The sequence below is a fragment of the Pelmatolapia mariae genome, linkage group LG12 (genome assembly GCF_036321145.2).
Source record: "Pelmatolapia mariae isolate MD_Pm_ZW linkage group LG12, Pm_UMD_F_2, whole genome shotgun sequence".
Taxonomy (NCBI): domain Eukaryota; kingdom Metazoa; phylum Chordata; class Actinopteri; order Cichliformes; family Cichlidae; genus Pelmatolapia; species Pelmatolapia mariae.
Window position 1 is genome coordinate 22,661,389 of NC_086237.1, and position 16,615 is coordinate 22,678,003.

Consider the following 16,615-nt stretch of genomic DNA (forward strand, 5'->3'; position numbering starts at 1 on the left):
ACTTCTATCAGTGTGTGCAGCAGAGGGAGAAAGCCTGAAAGTGCAGTTGTTGCAGTAAATGCTGGGTTCAGTGAGGGGGTAGGGTGGAGCAGGATTACAAAGGTATAGCCTACTAAGTCTTATAGAAATGAGCTCTTGAGTTATTTCCATTCCTTATGCTCCCACCGTGGGAGAGACGGGTCAAGGTCATTCACCTGATAATCACACATTCATTTCTATGGAAATGATGATGACAGCAGTGACACGGGTGATGATCAGCATGCAGCACCAAAACCTTTAAGTGTTTTCAGAATGCTAATGCTTTCATTTTAAAAAACACAAAACAAAACAAAACATATTATAACATAATAGAGATCAAATTAGATCATTTCCACTCTCCACATGGACTAATTTGATGTTTGACAGCTGACAGGTGCACACGCACTGCTCTTGTTTGATGGAAAAAGCATATTTGAGTGAAAGCCAGGGTGGGGCGTGTGGATATGCACGACAAGATGAACTATCAGATTCGCCCAGTGTGCAGGGAAGGCCATCTGACATCACTGACACATCACTCAGTTTAATTGAATTGCCAGGGGTCACAGAGAGCTGCAGCATCCAAAAAGCCAGATCAAGAGAGCAGGGAGAAGTGAATGAATCATTCATGGCTTATAAAACAAATGCTCTGCCAAAATAATAATGCCAGCAGTTATCAGGGGTAGATTTAACCTGTTAATTAGATTTTAATCAATCAGTAAGTAAATGCTAATAACGTATATCGCCCAGCCAAAGAAACATCAGTACTTGATCCCTTTTTTGGTGAAATGAAGAAACTGAAAAGAATAAAACAAAACAGTCTACATCAGTTCTGACAAAAACAGTGAGCAACAGAGTACATTAAGCTCTAAAAGGAGCTGATGGCACCAAGCCCCCTCCCCATGAAATGAAATTCAACACAGAGGAGCTGCAGCTCAAGAATGCAACCCCTGCTCATTTTTTCACTCCTGCACAGCAGTGAGCACTCAGACTCTGCTCACAACTAATGTGGGACATTTTCATTACCAACCCGAGTGCTGTTTACTTATTGTTCATCATGGAGCGCCCTTTAGTGTGCTGATTTTAGGTTTCTTTAAGTTTCTTCATCTTTCAGTTCAGCTAATAAATCGGTTTTATGGTGATAGTAGGTTCCTTTCTGGTGTTTTGAAACTTTATGACATACTTTTGTGCGCTTATTGCACACATCACTCAACATTATAACTAATGCATGAGTAATTAAACCAAAAAGTTATTTTGACTAGCTATTACCATACCATTAAGTGAGGTTCCAATGGTGTGTATGTTCTACTAAATAAATTGTCCTCCAATGCTTTAACAAGATTAAAAACTACAGCAGTCATCTACTGTCTCGCATTGTTTTAATAAAATATGTCGTACACAGTTGCTTCAGATTTTTTTCTTCTAAACAGAGATCACAAAAAAAAAAGTTTGATTTCCAGTTTGAAATCCAGTAAAAAAAACAAAAGGGCCCCAAAAACACTTCTGTGCTTTTCGGTAGAACTACTGTAATCTTTCACAGGCTGTCACGCTTTCATATAACGTACATGAACACGCAGATATTACACATATGGGAATATGCAAGTTATAAAACCTCCGTCTTTAGGTAGTGCTGTGTCTTTTGCTTCACCTGTGGGCTGTTTGGTACACTCAATGTCTGCCGGTCGTAGTCGCCCATGCACACAGCTACAAAGAACAAAGTCCCTCCGATGACCAGTGCCAGGCCTCCAAACCATCCGGAGAACATCGCCTCCCCATACTCCCATCGTGGCATCACATCAGGAAAACCCTCGTCCCAGAAGTCCACCACAGTTGTATAGGCCACAACAGACACAGGAGCCAGAGTAGTGAGCCCAGACACCCAGGACAGCACCCCACTAAAGATGAGGAGCCTTCTCTTCACACCAGGCGGCTCCATACACATCTCAACCCCCTCTAGACCCGGGAAAGCAGCCAGTACAGCTGAAGCACCAGTACCAATAGACACTGACATGAGCACCCTGGAGATCTGTAGGTCCATCGGCAGTCCCATGATGGAATCGTAGGCCTTACACTGAATTCCCACTTCCTCGGTGTAGAGGCAGGTGTGCCACAGCCCAGAGAACCAGTTCTCCACTTCATTGAGATCAGAGTTCATTGTTTTCCAATGTGGAAGGAAGGTGGTGATCAGAGATGTCACCAAGCCTCCAACCGTCACAAAGAGCGCGGTCCTTTGCATCATTTTAGCTGTTAGAAAAACCATCTTCTGCCTTTGTGCAGTGAAGTCTGTGCTGTGATTTGTGTCCAAATCTAAGTAAAGCTAGGTAAGCCATCCAAGTGACTCTGTAGCTCGTCCCACCTGCTGGACAGACCTGGACAGCCCACTTCTTACTTCTTTAAGAAAGTGCACCTGATAAGTAGGAGATAATCTGGTACCACTGCATAACAACGGTCATACTGTTTGGTTTCAGTGTTCAATGTCATCCCAGCGAACAATGAACTCTGTATTTAAATTGAAACCAGATATGAGCAGAGGGATTCTGGGCCGTGTGTGTGCACAAGTCAACTTGAATGAAACATGAGCAACCTGTGCATGAGGGGCGCATAAAAAAGAAAGACATAAAAGTTACTGTTTCACGTGACTGTGAACTTCAGTACAACTTTAAACGTTTCAGCAAAATTAGGTGAGGTATGGTCTTTCGTTTTTGATTATATATTATTTGTTTAAGATATTTATTTTGATTTGCAAAATTTCTCAAGTATCTCTACTATGAATAGCACTTTGTGCTCACTGCAGCAATACAAAAGTCCAAAAGAGTCCAGTACTTTGGGAATTCCTCTGTGGGTTGTTACAGATCCTGCAGTACAACTGCCAGCTTGTAGAAAACCAATATAATGCCTCTGCATTTAGGACAAACATTTTGTCTTAGTCCCATGAACAAAATTTACTATAAACGTTCAGAAAATACTTTTTGTCTTTTAGTTTTATTGAACTCATACTGGGATTATTAAGGGTGACCTCAGTACATATATAAAAACCCATAACACATCTCAAATTAATAATTAAAATTAAACCACTGAATTTAATTTAGATCACGTGAGTGAACCAAAATCGCTGCAGTGCAAAACCTTGCAGATTCAAAAGGAATTCATCCGCTCAAACCAGGGAGTGTTGGCTGAACTTATCATGCATAGATCAGTGGAAAATGAGACCCCTGACGGACATGCTAATTTAATGAAAGGTCAAGGGCTGACCTTCAGCTTTTTCACACTGTTTAAGTTGCACTGGCTTTAGTTTGTAACAATAGTCTGAATTTTAGATTAGCACCAGTATTCAAGGCCAACAAAAGTGTCTTTGAATATTTCACTTTAAACATCAGCTGTTTAAAATTAAAAATTATACTGCTGGACTGGATGAGGACTGCTCTCTGAATCAACCCACTTTAACCCCAAACACTAAAAACAGCAAAACAACCTTCCCGCTGATCCAGTCTAGTATGGTCCCTGCATAAAGCCAGTGAGGAAGGCCAATGCCTTCCTCACTAGTTTTAGGCAAAGCTGACATAATGGAGTTATCGGCTCTTTGCACAGATGGCTGTAGGATTTAAAAGCAGTTTAAAAGTTAGGTTTGGGCTCAAGAATAAAGTCATCTGTTAGTCTCTAACAGATGACTTTATTCTTTTTGTCTTTTTGTGTAGTGTTATCACGAATCTTCTGGGCTCTCTTAGAGAGTCCAGAAGATTCGTGATAACACAACGTGACAATAGCTTCTAAAGAGAGGTTAAATCAATCAATTCTGTGGTTTCAGAAAAACTTCCGTTTTTTGACACATTCCTTTGTGTTTATTGATTAACTGACAAAACGGTTGCGCACAAACTTCAATCACGTTGGTATACTGGTGAATCAGAGCACAGACACAGAACACATGACTCATTCTGTAAGAGATTTATTAAGGCTTCGAGTGTATGATAACAGAATAATATCACTAAATACTAAGTTCAGTATTGTAGGATACACAGATTTTGTTAATGGTAAGAATTATCACAAAGACGTGCCAGCAACAGTACTTAACACAGAGATATATTATAATTATTTTCATATGATTTGGATTCTTTACTTTACCACAAAAGACACATGTAAATAATACAAACTTAAATGAATAGAGATTTAGATAAATAACCCATTTGACTTTAATAGATGTGATGTTTTATTGAGATGATACATCTGATGAAATTTAATCCATTTCTATTTTCACAATTATGAAATGTTACAGTAACCTGTATATTTATCAAAAAAAAAATGCAAAAGCAACAGTGAGCAGAATAATTTCTTTGCAAAAAAGGTCTGTCTGTACAAAATAAATAAAAGCAGAGTTACACATGAAAAGATAATTTTACACTATTTAACAATTCTAGGTACAATCTGGTTCCTTCACTGATTTCATTCCTCGCTGAGATGCAGAGGGACAAACAACAACAACAGCAACTCGATACAGTGTGGATAAAAGGCATCAGTTGAATGGGGTATGACACATGCAAGGAATGATTAGGTGGAGCAGGGATGTATGGCTTCTGCAAGAGTAGAAAAGAGCCGTCCTAAATATCGGAGCACATCTCGGCACACTGTTTGTCTGATATGTGTGTGGCTAGCGACTCAATGATGTCCAACAACAGCAGCTGGCTGAGAGACCTCAGGTTGGGGAGCTTGGATACCTTTGGGAGGGGAGGAGAACAAAAAAAATGAAAAAAAGAACAGCAAATTAAGATAAGACAATGAGTCAAAAATGGGGAATAAGCAGCACTTGATTGCTCATGCACAACAAAATGAAGATAAAAGATAAAAAGAAGATAAAAGCTTAACAGAAATACAGCAGAGCTAACACTCCAGTGAAGTAAAGTGAAAACTGAGTGCTTCTTTGTTTCTTTGGATAACAAACAATAATCAGAGCGACACCTCATCGCAATGTGATGAGGTGCTTGTACAGCCGGCCAGCCTGTAAACAGTCTCCTCTTCACGCAGAAGATGGAGGGTGATCCACTAAGAGGCCAAAGGTGTCAGTCTCCCGCAAAGAAGAGGGGACTAGAGGGTTAGCTCAGCTGCAGTGAGTGGGCAGCAAACCCCTAGGGCTTCGGATACAAGCCCACCCACCTTGATGAACTGGTGGACAATAATGTGGAGACAGTGCTTCTTCATGTCCAGAGCCTGGGTCTTATCAGCTGCCTCAAGAATCTGAGGGAGGATAGCGAGAGAGAAGTGAGTGAAGAAATGATTTATTTTGTACAAAAGTGAGGGACTGCATTGTCCAATTAGGTCACTGCTCCCCCTGGGCGAAAGCACAATACCTGCAAGACATTCTCCACAGTGACGTTCATCTCGAGATTCTGCTTGCAGTAAGCCTGCAGCCTGTTGTTAGAAAACCCATAGTAATATGGTGCAGCAAATAGATAGCTGTTAATCCAGGGTCAAGGATGTAAACCAAGTTTACCGCAATGAAACTACTAACCAAAAAGAAAGGCCAGGTGCTTCGACAACCCATGTGGTTTAATTTTCGAAAAAGCTTCAGTGTGATTTAGAAACTCACTATATGAAACTGCAAATTTAACAACTCCATAACAGAAACATTTAAGGCCTTATTTTGTTTCTGGCATTGACACATTTATGAATTATTTCATTGTGTCCCTGATCTTATCTACTTATAAACCATTTATAAACATTAACCAACACTAATTCTTAACTTAAACATCATCATTTTCTAACTTACAGATAAAAGTTCACACCTTTTTTTTATGTTAAATATTGAGTTCTTTTGTGACGAGCCAGCAGTTTTACTGTTAGTGATACAAACTGTACTCGATACAAATGTCTCTGTAGGAATATGTTGTTTTTTTTAAGGATCTGAACAGAAGAAAAGTATTGAGGTCTGTTTTTAGACAGAAATTAATTAATTTATTATTATTATTATTATTATTTCACAAGCTATCTTTGCCTTCAATTAAGTTACTCATTTCATTTTTATTTATATTTGCAGAAATGTTAAAGTTAAAAAAAAAAAAAAAAAACCCAAAAAACTCTGCAATTGAAAAGGATACAGGGAATCCTCTGGAGGCATGTTCACGTCACCATAGTAGATATAACGCAGCATCGACTCAAAGGCCTGCTTACTCGGGACCATCTCACCAATGGATATATTTACTTGACCGTCCACGGGCATGAAGGAGCGGAACATTGCCTCAAAGTAACTGAGGAGTAACAGTATCAAAAGGATAAGTCACATCATTAAGCTGAAATGGACCATGACCAACTGTGATACAACATCAAGCCATTACAGAAAGCAATCAAATCTACTCTAGAGTAGATCTAGTAGTAGTAGTAGTAGACCTAGAGTCAACTATCGGCACAGGAGCATAAAATCCACATTAAATCAAATTCAGCTTAAGTAAGGTACCAAAAATACAAAACAAAAACAAAACAACCCATCCATAAAATCTACCTGGACCGAGCTGCTAGTATGGCTTTGTGTGCAGGCCGTGGGTGACCATCTAACAGCAGAATAATGTCACAAAACTCAAAGCCGCTTCCCTCCAGGTAGGCCTTCATGTCCTGCACCAGGGAGGTCCCGATGTCCACAGGCTGGTCAGAGTACACCCTAGGAGGAGGCTGCTGCTTTCGTCGCACAATCTCCACTATCAGGGGAGTGGAGAGATGCTCGAACTCTTTCGTCATGATAACCTGGTTAAAGTGTGACTCCTTAACCACAAAATTAAGGCAATGTTCCTGAAGAAAGAAAAAAGATGTTGGTATTAGTGTCATAATAACTAGTACTGTCAAAATTAAAGCGTTAACGCAGATCAAGCCGTCATCATGACTAATGCGATAAAAAAAATTTAACGCATCTGGAGCGCAGAATGACTCAAAATCCCTGAAATGTTTCTGTCAACGCATTTCGGGCAGTTTGTCCAAGTAGAGTTACCTTCGCACATGCGCAAATGGGCAGTAGATCTGGTAGTGACGGGCAGCTGAACCAATCAACTCAATTTGGAAGATATATAAGTTTTAAACAATCTCAATTTTTTTGAGTTTTAATGAACAAAATGTTAGCAGGACAGCATCCGTAAACTCTTGTTTGTTTATTTTCCAAACTAAAGTCATATTCATTTAACTTGGCCTCACTCCATGTTTTTACCATGGTCGTCCATGTTCCAGCCCAACAGTTTGAAAATCAGTGAAATTAAGAAACTTTAACCACTAGAGGTCAGTATAAGACGCTTTTCAGCTGTTAACATTTAATCTGGACGTACCTTGAGCTGGTCGAGCTGCAGTTTGTTGGCATTTTCACAGACACTGAGAACATTCTGCAGGTCGACTGATGCTTCAATGTACTGCACACAGAGCTGCTCCAGCCGGGAAAGCTTAAAGCTAAGGGCCAGTTTGTACACATCCATAATCAGGAGAACATCCTGCACATGACCTGTGTAGACAGATACACACAAGAATAAACATTTTCCCTCTCTTTTGCAGCAAGACTGGTAACAACCAAACGTGAGAAGCATGAGCAGAGTGGTACCTCTGCGAGGGTACTGGATCTTGTCTGTGTAGAGAAACTGCATTAAGACTTCAAAAGGCTGAGCCTCCGCTTCTCTGATGGATACCTCCAGCAGCGGCTGTGTGCCCGATGGCCTGTTGCCTGCTGGCATATCCTTTGGGCCTCCAGCTGCTCCTTCATCCTCACTGCTCTCCTGTTTTGTCTTCTGTAAGACAGTAAAGTATGCAATTATCATTCTGGCTCAGTGAATACACCAGTGACCCATTACTCTTACAAATGCTTATATTATATATCTTGATGCCTCAGACCTACAAGCTTAGATAAATATGTTCATTAAAGCATTAAATGCGCAATATTTATGCTGCCGCACCTTTTCTGTAGTGAAAGCCTCACTGACTTTTCATAAAACTGAAATTTAGAGAATGTAGCTCATCATCCAGCTCACAGTCCATTACATTTCACGGGTTACTGCCCATAAAATGGTAACTGGGACCTTGACTTTGCGCACAATTTGGGTGAAGACCCAATTAGGTCAACCTTTAAATTTGATTCAGTTCTGACTAATACTGTAGGAGTAGATATTCTTGTGAACTGTGGACCGACGACAGACGCCTCGCCACGGCGGATGAGCTGAAAATGAACTAAAATGATTACATTTGCAGCTTCACTTTGTGCATTAAGTCTGAACTGAGTTCATTTTCTATAAATACGAGTGTCTGAAAAAATACGAGCAATAACTCCTTGATTTTCCCTTTCAACACTATTGTTGGACAAATACCAAACACTAGCCTTTTATTACAGATAATTACCAAATCATTACTCTTTCTTTATGACAATATCTCCACTCTAACCTATTTCAGTGGGGATGGAAACCAACCAATCATGATGTGATCACGACTAATTGTTTCCCCTCCTGCGGTGTTCATTGTTTAAAAAATTTTCTTTTTTAAAAAAGGTGTTTCATTTCATGATGCTGCACAGCTTGAAGAGTGCAGGTTGGAAGATGTGGATTCAATTCTAAACCTTTCAGCTTTTTGTGCAGTTTTGAGCCATTTAATATTTGAATTGTGACACAGGTGCTCGAAGTTGTGTCACCATTTCACCGTGTTTCTGATTTCCAAGATGTGGGATAGGTTACAGAGTTACATAATCAGCCTGATTTTTCATATGTATAAATATCTTCTGAGATCACTGACAGTCTTGTATGTGTCAGAGGAGATGTACTTGGTACATTGTCCTAACCTGTCGCTGCCTATCTCGAGCCTGCAGGATTTTCTTCCGCAACCACTGACATCTTGCAGTCACTATGGCGATATGCCCCAAGACTCTCTCTTCACTCTGCAAACAAGACAACAATGAGTCAGACAAGTGGAAAACAACAACAACAACAAAAAAAAACAAGTTTGGCAGATCATGTGCGAGTCACCATGAATTTCCTTTGGGTTTTTGAGCCTTTATTACAAGAAGACAGTTGAGAAAGCTGGGGGAGAGGGCAGGGGGAAGCCATGCAGCAAAGGTGCCTGGGACAGATTTGAACCTAGGCCCATGCAACCTCAGAGCATATTGATCACCTACTCAACCCATGTAGTTAAACCGGCACCCTACCTTGAAATTTTAATCAGCAGTTTAGAGGCTTGGCTTCCAGTTTTACAGCAATGAAAACTCACCTCGCCCAGAATAAACTCCACATCACAGAACTGACGGTTCTCCCATAGTTTGCCATAATCCTCATGGAGGGTACACTTTGGGTAGCATGAAAACTACAAAAGTGAAAGTTTTAGCAATCAATCTTAAGGCAGGACAGACTTTTTAACTATGGAGGTATATCTCAGCAATGAGGTGATCTGACACCAACCTGGAATCTGTACATCTCCCCACTGCGGACATTGTTGTCCACAGTCCCGCCAAAGATGTACATGGCATCCAGAATCACAGCAGCAGCATGGAAGAGCCTCCCACTGGGCATCTGAGAAAAAACAAAAACAAAAAAAGATAAGAGTTTAATTACATATCCGTAAAATTCACCTACACGTGTTTTATATTCCTATCTGGGGTGACACAAAAGGAACACCATACCACTATGATTTACAATAATATAAATTGTCTTGCACAAATTTCAGCAACAAAATGCAGACTGTCTACAGCAACGAAGAATGTAAAGTAAGTAAACTCAAAATGGCTCATCACTCAACAGCCTTTCCAAACATATTGTGTTTGCATTACATAAAGAAATAGTACAATAGATAGGAATGGAGCGTACAGGAACAAAGTGTTCTCGTTTAATAATTTGTTGTCCTAATAAATAATATTTGTGATATCATTCATGCACCTCCATATCTACTAACATAGTTCTTTGTGTCAACAAATGAATGATATCACAAACACAACGAAAATTTTCCAAATTTTTTCATACCTCACTGTCATGGCTGGGTTGGATCACCTCCCAAGTCTGAGAGTCAACATCATAGCAGTGCAGCTCATTGGGCAGGGTGTTGTCAGCAGCACCTCCAAATACATACAGGTGCCGGTCAAAGGCGACCATAGTGTGTCCATAGCGCCTCTGCGGAGGTGGAGGGGAGCCCCGCAGCAAATGTTCGGTTGGTATACGTGTCCACCTGAGAACATGGGAGTTATGAGTGTCAGGTAATGCTGGTAATATACTATAAGTAGCTGAATGATATAAAAAAAGGGTGCTGCTTACATGTGGCCTTGGAACTCAAACTGAAAGAGGTTGTTAGTAATTTTGGCTCCACTCTGTCCAGAAAACACAAACATCTTGTCCCTGCATACGGCGACAGGGAAGTTGCAGCAAGACGGGGGAATTTCACCACTCTGATCGATCTGATGGACACAAAGACAGACGTGAACACTGACCAAGAGTTTCTGAGTCTTTAACTTTACATGTTGTTCTCTTTTATTGTGAAAATGAATTAAACATGCCTCTTCCCAGCACGCGTGCTCTCGGTCCTGCAGACTGATGGTCCACATGTCATTCAACCTATACGTGGGCGAAATAGTCACCAAGGTTATGCACAAAAACAAATACATCTGCAGAAAATGAAATAAAATAGTCATACATACCTGGCATTTCCATCATAACCGGCAAATATCCAGAGTTTATCACTGTAGACTGTGGCCCCATGTGCAGATCTGGCCACTGGCAAGCTGGAACAGAGATGCAGGATTTTTAGGACTAGTTTCACAGACAACACTTAAGTGTAGTCCCAGACTAAATTTGTATTTGCCTCTGTACCTCAAAGGGCCTTGCAAAGACTTAAAACAGTCGTAGATTTTGCTTGTCCTGGATTAAACTAAGCAGACTGCAAGACTGAGGATTAGAGATACTATGGGATTAATTTGAACCTTAAATTAATTTTTGAAGGAGGTGGGCTTAACTTTTATCAGCAATTTTGCGATGAATCACAGACTACTTGGAATATCTAAAAAAAAAAAAAAAAAACCCACCAACCATCTATTACATCATGTTGATGACATACGTTTGCAGGGCCATTTTCGAGCTGATGAGGGTTTAAGCCTTTAAAGCAGGGGTGGGGAATGCCAAGGCTCAAGGGCCGGTGTTTTCAGTATCACCCTGCAGGACACCGACCATTGAGGCCTGGAGTTCCCCACCTCTGCTTTAAAATGACCGACCAAAAGAACCCTGTCTTGGCCAACTTGAAGATACTGATGTAATGTAGCATCAACTACAGCTAAACGCAGAACTGTAATGCTTATTCATGTACTGTAAAATTATTTTGTGTAATTAATTTTTTGATTGCCGAGTTAAGAAGCCACAAAAAGAATACATTTTTTTTAAAAAGCTGATGCAGAGACAGACTGATATGTACTTGTGCCTGGATCATTAACTTTGGTGTGAGTGCAGGCAAGTAGAGGATTAGGGAGTTGGGGGGGCTGTCATGCTAGGACATAGTAGAAGGCAACTGTGCACAGTGTGAGGTCCTCCAAAGTTTTAGTTTAGCCAGTAAACATAAAGGCACATGCGAAACCAGCCCACAGTTTTTCCAACATATTTTATCCTCCAGACAACCTAAAGCAAGGGTGTTGAACTCCAGGCCTCGAGGGTCGGTGTCCTGGAAGTTTTAGATGTGTCCTTGATCCAACACAGCTGATTTAAATGGCTAAATGACCTCCTCAACATGTCTTGAAGTCTCCAGAGGCCTGGTAATGAACTAATCATTTGATTCAGATGTGTTGACCCAGGGTGAGATCTAAAACCTGCAGGACACCGGCCCTCGAGGCCTGGAGTTCGACACCCCTGACCTAAAGTATTAAGGGTGGGAACCACGGAGGCAAGATACAATAATATCATGGCACACAATAACAATGACAATGTTTGGTCATTACTAAAAAGACATTACCTTCCCTCCACTTTCCATTCAGTCCACTGTCCTGTAGCAAACTTGTACTCAAAAAGGTCATTTTTATTTTTCAGGTTTGAATTTGAGTAAATGTCTCCAGTGTAGCCCCCTAGAAAATATCAAAGTTGAACATTACAGAAATGCCACCAGAGTTTAAAATGGATAAAGGATTTTTAAAGATAATGAAGGATTTACCAAATACAAACATGCTGCTGCCATAGACCACAGCTGAGTGGTGGTATCTGGGGGCAGGTGGCGTTCCAGTGGTGAAAGCTCTGTGAATTATAGACATGTGTCAACTTTTATTTTATTATATGGTTAAGATTGTGTATGTTTTATATATACTCTGGCTGATTTGGTGTCTTGTATTGTAATACTTTCAAAAAGTGTCCACTGTGGAAATAAGCTGATCTTTATGATTACTTTTTAGTGCTCCTTGTTCTGATACTCACTGCATGCACACTATGATGGTCTTAAAATGTAAATATGTGTTAATATGGGTTATTCCGTGGATTGTGATATGTATTGCAACAAAGTAAAATCAAATCATCTGTGGCTGTGAGGCTATAGCCTTACCGACACCAGGAACAGTCCTTCACATCAAAGCGAAGCAGATCATTCAGCATGTTTTTGCTGTTGGGTGACACAGAATTCTCACATACATATAATAACTAATACATATATCTGAAAAATGTCTGCAAAAGTCTTGTAGCCTTACCCATTATCTCCCCCGAACACATATATTGCATCTCTGTAAGCCACCACAGTGTGCTTGCTGCGCCTGCATGAAGCCGCATGAAGTTCAGTAAGACCACATGTATTCAGTTTGAGTGAAGATGCTGCTGCTGCTCATCTGTCCACACCTTACCTTGCACCAACAAACTCATCGCACGGAGGGAGTCTTCTCCAGCGATGAACAGTCTCAAATGGGCCGAAATTAAGTGTCAAATATTCCACGCTGTCAGAGCAGCTGTGGTCGAAATCAACACTCGGAGCCACTTTAGTTGACTTACAGGACATGTTTTTGCTAACTCCCCGGCTCAATCAGATGTCAGGGCCACTCATCTGCAGGGACGTGAACGGTTAACGACGCTGTTAATGCCCCAGGATAAGTGCTAATACTTCTGTCACTACATGTAAATCTGGAGTGACATTGGTACTACTCTTACTCAAGTCTTCTTTGTTAAAGATTAAGGCTGTTGTCCTCCAGATAACTGTTAGCTACAAAAAAGCTCAGCTAAACCTGGCTAGCTAGCTAGCCTCTAGCTAGTGCTACGCCCCAAAACTAGCAACATGAAGAAGAAAACGACAAGTTAACGAACAACGCTAACGTTGCGCTAAAACATCTGGCCAACCGGTTCGATACCTACGAAGTCATGATATTAGACAGACAAAAAACAACACCAAGAAATCAAAAGCAGTGGTAAATCCACGCCCCCCACAACCCTGTATGCTGCGGGTACTTCACTTCCTGTAATGTTAAAAAGGCGGAGTCAAAATGCTTTCAGTCCTGTAATCTTGAGTAGTATGTGCACATTTGAAGTTGACATGAAACACTATAGGTATTAACGTTAATTTACACTTTGGAGTCCTACTCTAAAAACCTGTCATAGATTTAGCACCGTCTTCAAAGCTGGAATTTGTTAAAGAGTCTTTGAAATTAAAGATTTTAAAGCACGTTAAGCAAAGAAAGGAAATAAGGAAACTAAAACTAAAACTAAAAAAGCAGCAGTCACTCATTGCTGCCCCTGGTAGCAGCAATGAGTTTTATGTTAAAAACAAGGATATAGTGTCCACTTTCACTCTTTATCTCTGAAGCAGTAAGTGGTTCTCTGTTGTTAGCTAGCTGCACTGAAACAGGGGTTAGATAATTTTATAAATGAGGGTTTTGTGGAGGATGGCCTGTTTGAGTCAGGTGCCCCAGTGGCTCACCAAACTGACAAGCAGGAGTCAGACAAAATCCCCTCTGTGTTTGATTTTTCCTTGTCTGTTCGGTTGGACACACCGAGCAGATATCAACAGGCAAAACAGATGTCTACAAGATGTGATCAGTAGTATTATATGCATTAAAATTATCTCTTTTCCCAAGCATATCATGTTTGAATTTACAACATACAGGGTTACCACATGCGCATCACACCACAAACTTAAATAAGTGTCTTACCAAAGCATGATCGGGAATCCTGACATCCATAAGCATGTCTGTATGAGATTGATGTATGCAACAGACAAAAGAAAAAATATTGTTTTGGCCTGGAAATTATTATTTTACAAAAGAAGAAGACTAACGTCGATTTTTTCCATACACCGAACTTAAACAGGCTCTCCTTCAAGGACACTAAAACTTTAGTAAGTTATTGGTTCCCACTTGATCACGAGTTAGCTAACATAAACTAACAATCTATTAACAGCAACCAACCAAACAACGCAGTGACAGTCTTTACTGGGATAAAATAAAACAAACATTCTCTAAAAAAGCCTATTTCTTAGTCACAGCTTTACAGTTTTAGAATCTATGGTACATTTTTAGAGCAGGGCTCCATGGTGTAAATTTGTGTCAACAAATAGTGTTTCATGCCCGCTTTATCGCTCTTGCCTAAAACATGTTTGTCCTATAGCAGCCACCGTAGCTAGCGAATATGCAGTTTAGCTGGTAAGGTTAATGCTTTAGCTGGAAATCTACATTGTAACTTACAATGTAACCGGAAACTCCTTTTAATCTGTGCTGTAACCTTCCACATAACCTGATTTGCGAGTCCCGAGAAATATAACTACAGTTCAGGGCAACACAGTCTGCAGTGACTTGAAAGGCGTGGAAAGTTGGGGTGTAGGGTTAAGATGGGTTTTGGGTTACATTGTAAGTTAGGATTTAGATTTCCCACAGAAGTCTAAATCAAGCTCAAGAAAAAGGCCTCAGTTGAGTGCAATCTGTAGTCTACTAAGTTACATAATGTAACTTTAAGCATACTTTATTCTCCCGCCAATATGTCGGTCAGCATATTCGGACAGGGAGAGAGGTTTTCACCCTCCGCAGACGCACTCCTGCTTTTATGTCAGTTAATCAAGATCCAATTAATCAAGTGGGTTTGATTAGCAGCACTGCTGCTAATAAACATCTCAATTCCAATGAAGTCAGAAATGAAAGTTGTAGTCTTTTAATTATCAATAATGGCACAGTGTAATATGTCAAGTGTCGTTGTTCATTTCAGGTTTTATTTGTCAAATTTTAATTCCTGTCAAGGGTTACATATTTTTTTCCATTACAGTACATCCTGATATGTAAAACCGTAGATTTAACAGTGTTTGTAAGTCTATAACTGTCTTAACACAAATGTTAAGGACATCTCCAAGCAATTAAAAAATTATTGTGATCATGCAGTTTTTGTTAAAAACATAACCATCCTCATTGAACTTTTCATGTTTTTTTATTTTATTTTACAACAGCAAATCGCACTGGATTTAATTACAATTTTCTAACACTGCTATTCAAAATAAATGCTTTATTAGGTTCTTTTGGAACCTCTACAATTTTGAGGCATTATCTGCACTAAATGCTCATTTTAACAGGAAACTTGTGAAATGTTATTCACCCATCCATAGGCTGATACAATATGGTCATTTATCTTAACCCACCATTTTTAGGAACAGATATTTCTCATTTATTTTCAGAGATGTTGAGACATCGTGTATAATCCCAGGGCTGTCATTCAACAAAATTAAATGGTTGTTTTAAATAACCAATATTACATTTCATTTTATTCTGAGACTTAGCTTATCATATATTGCTAGTAACAATGGATTTTTGTATGTAGGACAAAATCAGGAAATTGCACATTAGTTAAAATCAAACCATTAATAATACAAAACACTAAGAATAAGCAATACTGAATGGAAAGAAATACTGACTAAATATTATAGGTGAATTTACAAAACTAAAGAGTTAAACAAATGATGAAGAGCATTAACAAAACATAAATTAATTAAATGAAATTGCATTTCTTATGAGTGGTTCTGATAATAAGGCTGTGTAGACATGCGAGTGGTGTTTAACACTCTTGGTCATTGTACATTTAGGTAGGACCTTACTTGACAGACATATGTTTTAGGTTATTTGCCTGCTCTCTACACAAGTCACATCACATTGTCACTTTACCTCCCAAAACAACTCGCAAGAGCAACACATTATTGTTGATTATCACTGAGATATAAGCAGCAAACAAAAACGGAACAGTAAAGTTCTCACGTGAAGAAAATGCAAAATTTATCCTATAAAATTAAGGTATTTTTACTGCGAATTACATCATTTTTAATGGCTCTTTCATTTATTGATTCCTCTGTTGTTATTTATTAAACATATTACATGACAGACATGGAGAAGCACGTTTATAGTTGATAACATTAATGATGATTTGATTTAGAATTTGTAGTGATAGGACTCTCAAGTTGACTGATAGCTAATGCCATTTGTTTAAAAAATATATACACACACACACACACATATATATATATATATATATATATATATATATATATTAGGGGTGCAACGATACACAAAATTCACGGTTCGGTTCGATACTTTGGTGTCACGGTTCGATATTTTTTCGATACAAAAAATGTTCATGCTTTTTTAATTTGTCATTTATTAAAATTATAAATATATATTTTAACTCAAAAGTACAGT

General features: G+C 39.4%; 2 protein-coding genes across 2 annotated transcripts; both read right to left on the bottom strand.

The window, feature by feature from the left end:
* Positions 1-1,618: 1,618 nt before the first annotated feature.
* Positions 1,619-2,275, bottom strand: cldn26 (claudin 26). Its single transcript, XM_063490782.1, has one exon. The coding sequence runs from the start codon at positions 2,273-2,275 to the stop codon at positions 1,619-1,621; it is 657 nt and encodes a 218-aa protein (XP_063346852.1).
* A 1,682-nt stretch (positions 2,276-3,957) lies between these two features.
* lztr1 (leucine zipper like post translational regulator 1) lies at positions 3,958-13,416 on the bottom strand. The gene is made up of 19 exons (XM_063490504.1): positions 12,803-13,416; positions 12,653-12,715; positions 12,511-12,567; positions 12,130-12,209; positions 11,935-12,043; positions 10,637-10,720; positions 10,496-10,553; positions 10,257-10,396; positions 9,969-10,170; positions 9,411-9,521; positions 9,223-9,315; positions 8,798-8,893; positions 7,577-7,760; positions 7,311-7,480; positions 6,503-6,786; positions 6,102-6,251; positions 5,355-5,460; positions 5,161-5,241; positions 3,958-4,724 (listed from the first exon to the last, which is right to left on the bottom strand). Exons 1-19 carry the CDS (start codon positions 12,952-12,954, stop codon positions 4,608-4,610), a joined length of 2,337 nt encoding a protein of 778 aa, XP_063346574.1. The 5' UTR covers positions 12,955-13,416; the 3' UTR covers positions 3,958-4,607.
* Between the last annotated feature and the right edge of the window lie 3,199 nt (positions 13,417-16,615).

Excerpts from the sequence above, each read along its gene's own strand:
- cldn26 (XM_063490782.1), bottom strand. The coding sequence starts at position 2,275 with ATGGTTTTTCTAACAGCTAAAATGATGCAAAGGACCGCGCTCTTTGTG.
- lztr1 (XM_063490504.1), bottom strand. The coding sequence starts at position 12,954 with ATGTCCTGTAAGTCAACTAAAGTGGCTCCGAGTGTTGATTTCGACCAC. Across the intron at positions 6,252-6,502 it reads ATACTAGCAGCTCGGTCCAG|TTACTTTGAGGCAATGTTCC; the intron begins GTAGATTTTATG and ends GTTACTCCTCAG. Across the intron at positions 5,461-6,101 it reads ATGCCTCCAGAGGATTCCCT|CTATCTATTTGCTGCACCAT; the intron begins GTATCCTTTTCA and ends CTGGATTAACAG.